The sequence below is a fragment of the Neopsephotus bourkii genome, unplaced genomic scaffold (assembly GCF_033783945.1).
Source record: "Neopsephotus bourkii isolate Nb327-2 ecotype Australia unplaced genomic scaffold, CSIRO-AGI_Nbou_v1 NB_140, whole genome shotgun sequence".
Classification (NCBI taxonomy): Eukaryota; Metazoa; Chordata; class Aves; order Psittaciformes; family Psittacidae; genus Neopsephotus; species Neopsephotus bourkii.
Genome location: NW_026900657.1, coordinates 1,002,805 through 1,016,562, shown reverse-complemented (window position 1 = coordinate 1,016,562; position 13,758 = coordinate 1,002,805). Strand labels below are relative to the sequence as shown.

General features: G+C 37.9%; 1 protein-coding gene across 16 annotated transcripts in view; it reads left to right on the top strand.

Moving 5' to 3' along the window:
- The window catches only part of BCAS3 (BCAS3 microtubule associated cell migration factor), a 363,292-nt gene that overhangs the window by 18,500 nt on the left and 331,034 nt on the right, over positions 1–13,758 (top strand). For all 16 annotated transcript variants that reach the window (XM_061368506.1, XM_061368578.1, XM_061368559.1 and 13 more), the window contains one exon: positions 8,571–8,643. In XM_061368506.1, the coding sequence (XP_061224490.1) occupies positions 8,571–8,643 (73 nt within the window). The remainder of the gene's footprint in view (positions 1–8,570; positions 8,644–13,758) is intronic.

Below are 13,758 nucleotides of genomic sequence, written 5' to 3'. Positions count from 1 at the left end.
TAGTTTTTGAACTGGATTGTTTCAGAGATTCTGAGCCAACCCCTGGAAGAGCTTGCTGCAAAATTTAAGCAGCTATGCATAAACAGGCAAATCTCATAAAAAAATAACACTGTTCAATTTAAACACAAAATCTAATTGTAGACTCCTTAAAGGCTTAAGATCTGTTGGTGTCCTGGTTCCTTTTTGGTTTCAGCAACATTTAGCTTATCTAAGAAGAAAGCTGCATGGAGAAGAGAAGCTGCGTGGAGACCTCATAGCACCCTTCCAGTATCTGAAGGGGGGCTATAGGGATACTGGGAATGGACTCTTCATTAGGGACTGTAGTGACAGGACAAGGGGTAACAGGTTAAAACTTAAAACAGGGGAAGTTTAGATTGGATATAAGGAAGAAGTTCCTTGCTGTTAGGGTGGTGAGGCACTGGAATGGGTTGCCCAGGGAAGTTGTGAATGCTCCATCCCTGGCGGTGTTCAAGGTCGGGTTGGACAGAGCCTTGGGTGACCTGGTTTAGTGTGAGGTGTCCCTGCCCATGGCAGGGGGTTGGAACTGGATGAGCTTAAGGTCCTTTCCAACCCTAGCTATTCTATGATTCTATCTATGTTCCTTGTAACTTCAGGTGGCAAGCTCTTCTGTACAGCTGCAAGTAGCATTTCTGCTTTAAATTAGTTGCCATGTTTTACTTCATGATTGAAATGTATGACCAAGGCTTTTTGGTATTATGCTGGATTCCACATTTTAGTAGTAGATTATGAATTGCTTAGTGAACTGAAAAACTACACCCTAAAATCTCATTGTTTGAATTATTAGCAGTATAGTAAATAATACTAATACGAAGTGTTTCAAAGAAAGTAAATGAAGAAGGTTAAAGATTAAATGACACATTGTATATTGTCTCAGTAATTTCCTAAAAAGAGGACTAGAAGAAGTAGATGTGGTTCTGTCTGTCATAGGTTGAAATAACTTAAAGCAAAGTACTTTGCAAGCATATTGTGCCTTTTATTCTGTTTATGGGAACACGGCATAATTCCTGATGAGCTATGGGGTTTTTTGCTATTGTGTGTGTCATTAAGTAATGGATGTCTATGCCCCTTCCTCTCTCAAAGGGAAAAAGAGAGAAAGGAAAGTGTATATAGAAATGAAAATTAAGTAAATTAATCGAAGAACCTATAAGTTCTGATTTCTTTCTGATAATAAAATAGTGCCTTCTGATTTTTCAGTCTAGTAAGTTACACTGCTTATGAACTCCTTGAAGCAGTTATTGCCTGTTTTCTAAATTGCATATATTTAGCATCTGACAATGGTAGTTGTTACATTAGAAAACTATTCAAATTAGCTCATATTAAATTAAGCCAAACCTTTTAAAAACATGTTTTGATCTCTTTTTACATGGCTTGGTTTAAATAAATCTTTGATTAAAAGTACATGAATGTTTCATTGACCAATATCTGGAATCAGATAAAAGTCAAGCTGTAATAAGAGGCCTTAGATAACTAACACATGAGCTTTAATGATTCTGAACAAAATAAAAGGAATTTGTAAAGGAGAAGCTGATTACCATCAGTAGGCTCAAACACTGTTTTACTGTAAAGCTGTAAAAAGGGAATTATTGAAAATAGGACTCTCTTGGTGGATGGATTTGGCACGTTCCTGTTTCTAGATCTTAGTTTGTGATAAGAAGCTCATTCCCAGGTGTGAAAGGAAAGCTCATGGTTTTAACTCGGTGACTTTGCAGTAGCAGAACTTAATAGTTTGTCAACTATTCTGTTAAAATACTAGAGTCCTTTGATGTTAGATCCTCTGCTGCATCATGTGCTTCATAGCATAATAAAGCATTGTTTCGAAAGAGTTACTTCATACAGGCTTATTTCATGCAGGCTTATTGCAAGGGAGACCTTCTCAAATCTGATTTAGCAGGTTATAAGTGGCACTAGTAGCAGGGATGTGGTGTGGTATCAGGAGCTGGCCTTGCACACTGCCAACTTGGATCTGGTGAGGTTTATTAGTTCAGGCTCTGTGCCATGCTAGAGCAGTGAAATGGCTCCTGGAACTGTTCTGACCTGGCAGCTGTACTGCAGTGTTCGGGCAGGGTTTTGTCTGAGCTAACAAACCAGGCAAGACCTGACCTGGCCCAGCACTGCAGCACTTTGATGTCTCTTGTGTTCATGGCACGATTGGTCTGCAGCCTGGATAGGATGTCCAGAAAGAATGGAGAGACTTCAGTAAATAACACTGAAAAATGTAGACATTAACTCTTTTCTCTGGACAGAGTTTTCAACAGAGTTACTGTTGCCTTTGGTGGTAGGTATGGCTTAGATTATTTACTGCAGCTTGCAATATAAATTGCCTTTTTGGAGACTGAAGGTTTACACTGTGACCAAGTTCTGAGTTTATGAGAGGAGATAAAGAATATGAGAACATCTCTGCTGGACACTGTCAGTCTTAGAAATAAGAATACTAAAGCCTGGCACTTTGTGTGCCACATGCTGCATTATCTGCTGAGCTGTCTGGCTGGCACAGCTTTTAACTTGCTTAGTTTTTCACTTTCAGATCAGTATGCTGTGGCTGAGTTTAGAACTGATTTAGGAGTATACAGGTGCCTGGCTTGCTGGCCTCTGGATTTTTCTGTCTCTTCAGGCAAAACAAGAATATAGAGTTGTCTTTGAGACAAATGACGACTTTGTGGTTATTAGGAAGGAGAAAACGTTAACTGGTAGATAAAAACCAAAGCTGGAACTCTGCCAGTTAAATTTAGCTGCTGTTCTCTTTGAAGAGGAAACCAGGGTTGGTAACATCATTGTAGTTAGTGATAACGGGAGACCAAGCAAAAATCAGGGTGGATTAACTCCCTCCTCCATTTTATATGATTCAGGTTTGTGATGTCCTCACTACTAAACTTCTGTGTATTGCGTTTCATCTCCCACAATACCTAATGGCTTTACTTAGCCACTCTAACCTAAGTACTCATATTCTTTGTTCCACATGTTTTCCAGTTTTTCACCACTCCCTCTAGATGGTGTTTTCCCATTGTTCTGGCTGTGTGAATACAAACTTGTAGAATTGAAATGATCCCGAGTTCTGTATAGGATGAAGTGTTCTGTCTTGGATACGCCTACATTTCTCTTGGGCGTTTTCTGTTGATTAACATTTCTGTGATATTTATGGAAACAGTCAAAACACTACTGAGGTGGGTTTTCTGTAGTACTTGTGTATTCTTTGGCCTATGAAGTCACTAATAGAAAGGAGTCAGAACTCTTCTGTCTTTAAAAATCTGTCGTGTTTTGACTTCATTTTAAGGTCATTTGCAGATATACTTCTGGAATCAGTGCTAAGGCAACAATACATTTACTTCTGTTAGCTCTGCTATTCTTTTTCCTACAAAATCACAGTATTGCTCTTTCTTAAATGAGACAGTATGCAGCCTCTCATTTGTCATTGCTTATCCCAGGTCGTTTTACAAAACCCTGGCCAAATACCTGCTTTCTGCCTTGTGCTATCCCATTTATTAAGGCAGGCTTGCATCATTTAAAAGTCGATCAAGGAGCTAGGAATGGCTGCAGGAATAGCATTGTGTTTGGTAATTCATGGTTAAAGGGGACATGATGACAGGCTTGTGTGTTGAAGTTTAGATCAGTCATTGTCTCTAAAACCTATTTCCATGTCTCAGCATTATAAAAATAAATTCCTCCAGTGAACTGAATTAATTTATGGCCATTTTCTAGATTATGCTGCTTGCAGAAGAGATGATATAATAGTCCTGCATCTCACAGTGAATATGCCTGCTTAGTCAAATTGACTGACGTGGAGAAAAAAAGCAAGTAAGAAAGGAAATAAAGGAAAGAACTCAGAGGTACTATGTTTAAAACTACAAAGACCCAGAGAAACCTTACAGATGAAGGGTTGAAAACTAGAATTAATATGAAAAGCTAAAATTAATTGGGACACAGAAGTTTTGCACTTGAAATTCTGAAACTGTTGAAAGTTTAAATTTTGCAGCAGATTATCTCTGTACTCCTCCGCTTACATCTCTGATGTTGGTAAAATAAAACTGGAACCTCAAAAGCTGACTTAGCTTTATGTGCAGGTATACTTAAAAGAACTATAATATTTAGGTTACTTTCTAAAGGAAGGCAGATGTGTGTTTTGTATATATTCAACCACTTGGGTGGCTTTAGTGGTTTGAAGTCCCTGAAGGCCAAAATAATTGCATAGTATGTGTAGCAGAAGAACTAGCCCTACAAGCTGAACAAGCAGTAGCAGTTGGTAGCTTGGTTTGGATTGGTGTGAGTTGTGCAGGTGTGCACTTCAGTTGGGTATTTTGTAAGGTTATGTGGGTTGTTGTGGTATAATGAATGTTAATGCATATGGATTATAGAAATTACAGAATGGAATTCTCAAGCATAGCAAGAAAGCCTTTTATAGATGATACAGGGAAGACTTTTGGAGCATGACATTTAGAAGTATTCATTTCTTTGAAGATGTGTGGACTGACCTATATGCCACCATTGCAGTTCTGGCCACACCACATCAGTGCTTTAGACCAATACACCTTAAACTTTGACCATATTAGACTGATACATCTCTTAAGGTTTTTATTTCATGCAAGATTCGATAAAAATGAAGTATTTCTAGCTGTCTTCAACTAATGTGTGACTTCAGAAACATTGATCTTTAGTAAGTGTTTCAAGGTCATCTTGTAATTCTTTTTCATATAGAAACTACATAGTTAGTAGAGAATAAAACTATAGTGTTGTGCAGAAGAAAGACCAACTTCCTATAAACATTCATAGCTGTGTGTCTGATAGAAGTGCCCAGACTAAGTTTTCCCACCATTGCTTCTTGCAACGTTGCTGTCTTATCTCAGAAATGGGAGGGTGGGGTGAGCTGAGGAAGCAGTAGGTATGGAAATCAGCTGGAATTGAAGGGGGTTCTAAGGTGGAGGATGTGAGAAACGGGCATGAGGATGCAGGTACTGGAGAGGAACATTGAAAGTTGACATGTCTGGGTGGTGGTGGGAGTTAAAGGAGGTGGAATCATATGATGGTCACGGTCTAGAACATTAATCCTGAAGCAGCACCTGAATTTCTGGCATGAGGACAGCAGTGGCAGCATCATTGGTCAGATTTGATACTGGGTAATGCAGTTAAAGCTTAGCTGTGCAGTAAAAAAGAGCATTTAGAGATGCTACCCTGAAGCTGAGGAGAATTCACACACTATTCTTAGGACTGACTCAAGCCTCTTTGCATCTGTTTCAAGTAGCACATATGCTTTTTTGCACTTGTGTTCAGTAAAAAGCAGAAACAAAATGGTAGCAATGAAGAAATGTTAAGAAGATTCTCCACCCCCCCCACCCCCCCAAAAAAAAAGGTAGCAAAATAGGGAGTGGAAACCATACATAGGGAATGCCAGCCATGTGGCCTGCTGTATTACCAGGTACTGGCTGGCTATTGCACTGTTATGGGGCAGGACCACAAGTGCAACACAGTTTGAAGTAACAGAAATAAGAGGAGTTTAGTTGAATGGGAGATGCACTGTTCCTAAATGGCCGTGATGGAACTTGATCAGTGGAATTGCATAGCAGACAGATATACTCCATTGTGCATGTATACTATTGCTAAATAGGTCAGAATTTAACATTTGAACAGTGCATTTCTTACCCAAGGGAAGTGAGGGGACTTTGTAGTTTTGAGTAATTCTTGAGTTCCTGTGGAAATCAACTGGGGTTTCATTTCTGCTCTTCAGAAAGGTGTGCTGCTTCTGCTGTGTTACTATTATTATTGGCATTATTGAGAGGCCTTAGGGAGGCCCAAGAGATAGCTATTCACAGTTTCATCAGAAGTACAGTACATAAGCTGCTTTGAGCTTATGTGTGGATAACCTTTTGACTCCATAAAGTTCTACATGCTGATTTGTATGAAATTCATTTAGCTACAGATTATTTTTTTCAATTTTAAGCATTTTAACTGAAGTTAGTTGTTTTGTTGGTTTTTTGTTAAAGAGCATGTATCATTTAGCTAAATGGAGCTGTAGATAAGGTGGTGCCTTGTTGGCAGCAAGGGCAGTTTTCATTACTTTAATTGTGTGATTTGTCAGGATTTTCAGCTTTTCATAAATGCTGTAGTGTTATATGACAGAATTAAAAGGATTTAGAGTAAAAGGAGTTTAGGAAAAAGACTTTGCAATGGGATTTCAATACTTTTTGTATTGGAGGGATTTAGCTGGCTGTTTTTCATTTCAATCATCCCGCTGCACTCTGTTAAACACTGTGTGGAGCCAGGTGTGTGCAGTGTCACTGCATCCCGCATGCAAATAAACACAATTTTACAAATGAAAATTAATCCACCATAACCTGGGAGATTAAACCCCACCGCAGAACTAGAAAAGGTTGCAGGCTCCATTAAGCATTGCAGAGAGATCAACACATGTTGCTTTTTGCAATCGCATGAATGGGGCTGCTATTAACCTGATTTAATGCCCTGCAGAGTCCTCAAAATAATGATCCTTTTCTACAGCATTAATATTTATGTTCTGAGAGTATGTAGTTGAAGTAGAAAATGGATTTTTTTAAATGAGGGCCTCATTTAAATCAGAAGTTTAAGCACCTATTGTACAAATTTTGCAGATCTCCATTGTAGGTATTAAAACCAGGCATTCCTTTTGTGCAGTTGTTTCCCCTGTACTCTCCACCACCTTCCTTCTCCTTGTTCTCCCTTCCTTGTCATTAAACTTGTAACTAGAGCATAAAGAAATGTATGAAATCATGTCTCTAATATATCCTGGTTAAAAAAAAACAAACCAAAATAAAGTGTTGTTAAATACTTAAGGTATAATCCTGGCTCCACTTAAATCAATGTCAGAACTCCTGGTAGTCAGCATTTCACCCTTAATGCTGAGGGACTAGCTAAGCGAGCAGAAACAAATGGAGTTCATCTGTACAAAACAAAGTGGTTGCCAGGTTCTTAAGAAAACTATATGTTTCATTTATCAATTCACAGGTCAGTACATACAGTACAGGTGTGACTCATAAAAGACCTTGAAATAATAGGAATAGAAGGAAAATATATTTGGCTGGTTTAGGTTACTTGTAAAGCTATTGTTGATGGTGAAGTTATTGATGGGATCCATTTGACTTTATAAATACCCAAATGTGTAGGAGGGAAGACTTCTCCTTGTACAGATGAGAGCACTGAACAGTTTTTGTTACAAATTAATTGCAAGTACCGGAGTTATTAATAATTAACAGGGTCTGTTATGTGAAAATGTATATTGTTAATTGTTGTGCCTTTCGGAAGAATTGATTTAGTGCAGTACACCCCTATTTGTGAACTGAATTTTGAACACACTGTATCACTATTATTCTTTATAGATCAAAGGGTTTGGTGTATAATGGAGGAGAAAAAAGTACAATTCCATTATTCACCATACACATGAATACCTATAGATAGATAATTAAAAAAGCAAAAGCTGAAAGAAAAAATAGGAAAGGCTGAAGGAAAATGAGTAGTATTGGTGGTGGTTGTTAATCTGGTGTTTAAACTGGGTAGAAGCATACCCTGGAATTCAGTAAAACATTATTCCTGAGTAGAAGAGAGATGATTTTTTGTACTCAGTTTTATTTCTGTTAGGTAGCAAGAACACAAGGTTTTCAAAACCTTGAACCCCCCATTTTCAGAAGTGTGGCATATTTAACAGCTTGATGCCTCTGGCTGAAGGTGTGACTGCAGTTTGGGAAGGCAGAGGGCTGGTTTTCATTGCCAGCTCCGGTGGTGGCATGCACAGATCCATGGCAGGCAGAATTGTCTCAGCCCCTCGGTTAGAGCAGAGGACAAGCCCGTGCCAGACTCTGCTGCAGGGCTATGCTGGTGTTACCTGGTGAAGCTGACCTGAAAAGTAGATGGGATTTAGCATTAGAGTTGTGCTTTCACTTTGGGTGAACTGCAGGCATAGCCTGTGTCTCGCTGGAAATTGCTTTCTTAAAGGCTTAAATCGCTTGGTGGCAGAACTTACCGAGACTCTTTTGAATTGAATCTGATATTTCCTTAGGCCAGGGCATGGGCTGTAAGCATGGGTGTGCTTTGTGCAGACGCTGGCAGCCACCTTGCCAGGTGCTCCAGAGTGTGGCTGCGCTTATGCTGCGCTTTTATGGTTAACACTCTTTCACTCCACTTACACCTCAGCAGAAGAAACTGGAAACCAGTATGTGTCACCAGAGTTAGTGACAGTCTCATTACAGACAACTTTGTTAACACAATGAAAAGTGAGCAAGAATTACCTGTTAGAGTTCCAGAACCCTTAACCCCAACTGAAGGGAGGAGGAAAATAACTCCAAAATCCTAGCAAGATTTTGCTGCTTGTTTTGTTACTCATTGCTATTTCTTTCAAGAACACTTCTTCCACTGTTGACTCTGCCTGTTATTTGTATTTCTATCACTAATCTTGTACAGACTGTTAGTTTTGTATTCTATATTCAATATCCTTCCAAACTATTGGGCTCCCACAGCATGCACAGCTGCACTTTGAAAGGTAACACAAACTGAATATAGTGATTTGCTTTTTCTTTGTTTCCTCTTATTAGGTGCTCAGAAATGTGATAATTTCTCTGAGAAGCGGCCCCTACTTGGTGTGTGCAAAAGCATTGGATCTTGTGGGTAAGGATGTTTTTTGTGAAGAAGGTCATGTGTATTAATTGTAATGTCATCTGAAAAAACGCCAGTAGGTTACGTCTTTAAAGCTCTGTTCCTGTTTTGCTCATGGGGTAACACTGTGAAGTGCTTTGAAACTTTTTTTCAGCGTGTCAGCACACATTTGCCTATGACTTAAACATTTCCAAAGGAGTAAAAAGTAGAGACTCTTGATATAAAATAGCTGAAGAGGTGTTTCAAGCTTGTCTCAGTGTGATCACAATTGTATGAGTAGCCTTTTCTGATATTAATCCTGCTCAGAATTATTATTGAGAAGTGTCTAAAGCAATCTCTGTGTCTTAAAAAGTAGCTAAAAGATGCTTTCAAGCAGCAGTCGTGAATTACAAGCACCAAGCAAGTTCGTTGTTCCAGCCGTTCATTGTTTATTAGCAAAATACGTGTTAAATCCACTTCTTTGAGTTAGAAAAATAAGGTAACAGTCTGGTCTTGTGCTCTCTATATAGCGTTTTTTGCATTGCTTTTCTTACGAAAGAGGGCCTTAAGATTTTGATGGTTGATATGTTGATAAAAACAATGCAGAGGATTTATATCTATACCTACAGGGAAATACTTGCTTTTCGAGGGTAATCCTCTACACAGCAATCCAAAGGCTAAACAGTTGAAGTAAATCTTTGTGCAGTTGTAAGACTAACTCCGTGCCGCACCTTTTTGAGTTAAGAATTTAATCACTGTGGGTGTGGAAGAAGGCTATGAGGTCTCTGTACATTTCTCTGTATGTATTAGTACTGTGTTAAACTAGAATATTAAAGTTACCTGCCTTAAAACAAAAACCATGTAGGCAGAGGAGTGACATGTCTTTCTATTGATGCATTTACAACTTGCAAAGCTGTTTATGGTGACTGTTTTCCTTTTCCCCTGCCCTGTAAGTGGATGTAATCTCATGAATAACTTTTTCTAAATAAGAGTGCATATAACTGGAGATGCAAATATTGCTTTTGTAGGCGTTCCTGTCTTAATGCAGTATATTTGTGTATGTAAAGGGCATCTTGGGTGGAAAAAACTACTTCCCTTCATACCTTTGCTTTAGAAACTGAGATATCTGAGAAATGAACAAACTGTAAGGATCATTGTTTTCATTGTTGCTCTATTACTCAGTTAATGAAAATAATTCAGATTATTGGTACTTTCTGCTTTTCTACAAAAAAATGCTTGTGTGTTTTCAAAGTGAACGGATTGATTTGTGTAACTACTTATGAGTAGTTAAATACCTGCAAATAGAAGATTTAAAATCAGGGTTTCCACTTCGACCAGAAGGCTAGCACATCATTCAAAACAAAGGTGACTGAAACATTTTTCTACGTTTACTGTTCATTGCAAATGACTTTTGAAGGAGTTCTTGCAAATTACCTGTTTTGTCAGAAGCTTTCAATTGAAGAGTTTATTGATAGTTTGCCCTCATCTGGAGTCACACTCCTTTTATATTGGCTCAAGCATTACACTTGTTTGTTTTTCTTGTTACATTCATAGATCATTTGATTACATTTATGTAATGGTTGTTATGCATAAAGCAGAATTTGTGTAGACCACTAAAATAGCCGTGTTACAAATGGCCTCAGAACCTGAATTGCAGTTTTAGTTCTGCTCTTAACTGGAGGTTTTGTGTTTAACATCATTTCCTATGTATCTTAATGCTTGTAAACAGATAAAATACATTGTTTAATCACGTGTCTGAAGAAAATACTACATTTACTCTAGAGCATTTATTCCAAAGCAGTTGATGTGTTCACTACAGCCATCTCTTCACCTGCTTTGGAGATCATGCTGGCTATGGCATGAAACCCTGCAGCTGTCAGCACACTACTGAAAATGTGTGGGGAATAGGAGGCCTATTCTGTCTACTGAAATGGCAGGTGAAATAATAAATGAAATCATGTAGTACTGACACCAAAATATTTCCTGCTGAACAGAAAGGTAAACTGTGTGTCTAAAAGACTGAATGATTTTCCCAAATGCGACTTCAGGCTCAAAGCAAATCTGAAAGTGAAATGCAAGTCTTCCAAGGCACAGTCCGTTACACTGATGCATTAAACTACATTGTCTTTCTTTAATATAAACTGAATAAGATTGGACATGGTTATGACAATAGGGCCAGTGTCCTTATCTTTGAAATATATGGTCTCACAAGAAACCAGTACCACTGGCACAGCCCTGCCTACTCTTTCCCTAACCTCGTTAGGACACCAGGTGAAAGATGTGATCTCCTGAAGTGTTTCTGCTACTTCCATAGTCCTCTGGCTTTTTCCCAATCAAATTTCATCCAGGTTATATTATCTGTGTCAGAATCGTTCACAGAGGAGAATGATTTTAGGGAAGAGAAGTTTGAATTCTTCAGCCTCCATCATCATTTGATTACATGACCTAATAATTCTTCACAGTTTCTGACTTCTGGTTGCTCTGCTCACACTTGCTCCTGGAACAACTCTGGTAATTTGGACATTTCCAAATAAGTTTCTGTTGTGGTCTGTTACTAATAAATAAGAGACATGGTTCACATTTTGGAAGATTTGGTGGCTGTTTGGGCCCTGCTGTATCTGGAGACAATACCCTAACTGAAATTGTTTTTCCTGGCAATTATTTATGCAGAATCCATTTTCAGTAGCTCTTCTAGAAAGTGTTTTGAAGTTGTTCAGATTTTGGATGAAAGGTGAAGAATAAATGCATTTTCTTTCCTATAAAACATCAGTAGGTTGTTAAATCTGCATTAGAGTTTAGGAATTGTTGTAAATGATCACATTTTTGACCATAAGAAAACCTAGGTGTTAGAACTGTTTATACCTTGTGTACACAGTCCTGCGTGATAGATGAGTGATTGTACTTACAGAAGTGTTGATAATATTTTGTGATTCTATGGACTGGTACACATATATTCAAATGTGTACAGTAATCTTTGAGGAATTTGAATTCAGCATGCATGAAAATTCCACAAGCAAATTTTAGGCATTAAAGGGGCTAAAACTTTAAATAATGTAAATCTGATAGCATAGAGTTTTTATCTAGATACACTGTGCTGTCATTTAATAGTATTTTATCTTTTAGGTCTCTATCAATGAGATATTGACACGTTCAAGTTAGGAGCCGGGATTTCCTGATTCTGACCACTAGTCTGCATTAGTGGTTACTATCAGGAAATTCTTCTCTTTTGCTTTAGCTGTAAAGCAAATAGACTATAATGAGGGAAATAGGATAGAAAGGTACCCTTTTTAATGTAGAACAATTGCCAATCTGGAATCCAAAAATTCTCAAGTAGTTATGAATTGATAACTTAAAATATAATTTATGTTAAATAACTTCAGTATTTTTCACTCTAATGTACCATGTGCTTTAATGGAAACAAATTAATAAATAATTCTATCTCTGATAATATTCTTACACTTCTTTCCTTCATTGTGAAACAAAGAAGGGTCTAAAAGTACTTTATGCAAACTAATCTTTGCCTAAAATCAGTGTTTATGTTTCATTCCTGAATTTTTCTTCATTGTTACACAGTGAAAGATCTCCTTGGTAGTTTAGAAATACAACAGTTTACTCAGGGTATCCCCTAATGTTTTACTGAATTACAGATTTTTTGATAGGAATAAAAATATCTTGTTAATATAAATTAAAATAGATTTAACAATGTATTAACTTAGAATTTGATTTTGAGGAACTTTGGTAACTTTGGGTTGCATCTTCTCTGTAATGTAACCTAATACAGTCGTCACTGATATATGCTGATAAAACTTTGAATATCACTGTTAAGGTCTTAACATTATTTTAATATTGGTTAATTTTAAATCCTGACTTCTTTGTTAGAGTCACGGTTAAGAACCTGCTCTAGAAAATTAATTCTCCTGTGTCTTACGTGTTAAACTTTGCACTTGTTTTATGTAAAAATTCTGTTGAGGGAGATTTGCCACTGATCTCAGTCCTTGTGATCCCCACACGGAGTATCTTTACAGTGATGATGCACACTTCTGCCTTGTGTCTGAGGTTCTGACTAGCTTTTGGTAAACACATTTTTGCATTTCCAAAGTCAGATTTTCCATCTAATAAAATGCCTGAAATGCCTAGCAGGGGGGTTGGACTAGATGAGCTTGAAAGGTCCCCTTCGAACTCAAACCGTTCTGTGATTCGCTGTATAATCTTTTCAAAACAATAGTTTATGCAGCCCCAAAAGGATGCAGTCTTGACACATAAATGGGAAACAGATTGTGTTTTTTGGCTGATACCACTGTGCCGGTTTAGATGTTGGTTCAGTCAACTTCAGTCTTAGATTACAAGATTTGCAAATTAAAGGAAAACCGAAAAGGAAAGAACATCTGCATAGATTTAGTTTCTGTGGAGTTTGGTAGAGGCATCTTGCTTTGTTTGTGGCAGTAAGATAGAGCTTTATACACTCACAAAATGAATTGATGGGGTTTGCTATGTATTAATTAATTTTCTAGGTGGTGAAACATTGAGATCAGTAATCTCTAAACTGAACAGAATTTCTCCCCTCTTCCCTCCTCTCAAAAATAGTATAGGGTTGGCCACAGAACTGCCTGGCAGAACCAGTCAATGTGTCCTGTTTGGAGCTAATCAGTTTGAAGATAACTAGATAAGACCAAGTATATACTCCCGTGTTTCCCATGTGGGTTGTTGATACCATAGGAGCACATTTGATCTATAGAACACCTTTGAGTATACTAGAGAGATCCCAATTACATCTGACACGCTTTTTGTTCTGCTCAAATATAAGCATACAGTTGTCTTAAATTTAAGTAAATGCTTCATTTTAGCTAATGGGGAAGTTTAAGGGGAAATTGACCAGTATAATTTTGTTTTATTTTAGATTATTAAGAAAGGAATCATGGTTTTGAGCATGATTCCAGACCTGTCTTTCAGTAGGCAACATAGGTAACAAGAAAGCTGACAAAATAGAAGTGACCATGCCAGGAGGTGGGGGGGGGAAGCATGCATAGGTGCAGGGAAGACCAAGATGAGTGATGGCAGTGTCTTACACATGAAACCACCTCTCCTGAGCACAGAACATTTTAAAGACTTTAAACCCTACTATTTAGCTTTCCTCAGATGCCAAGCGTT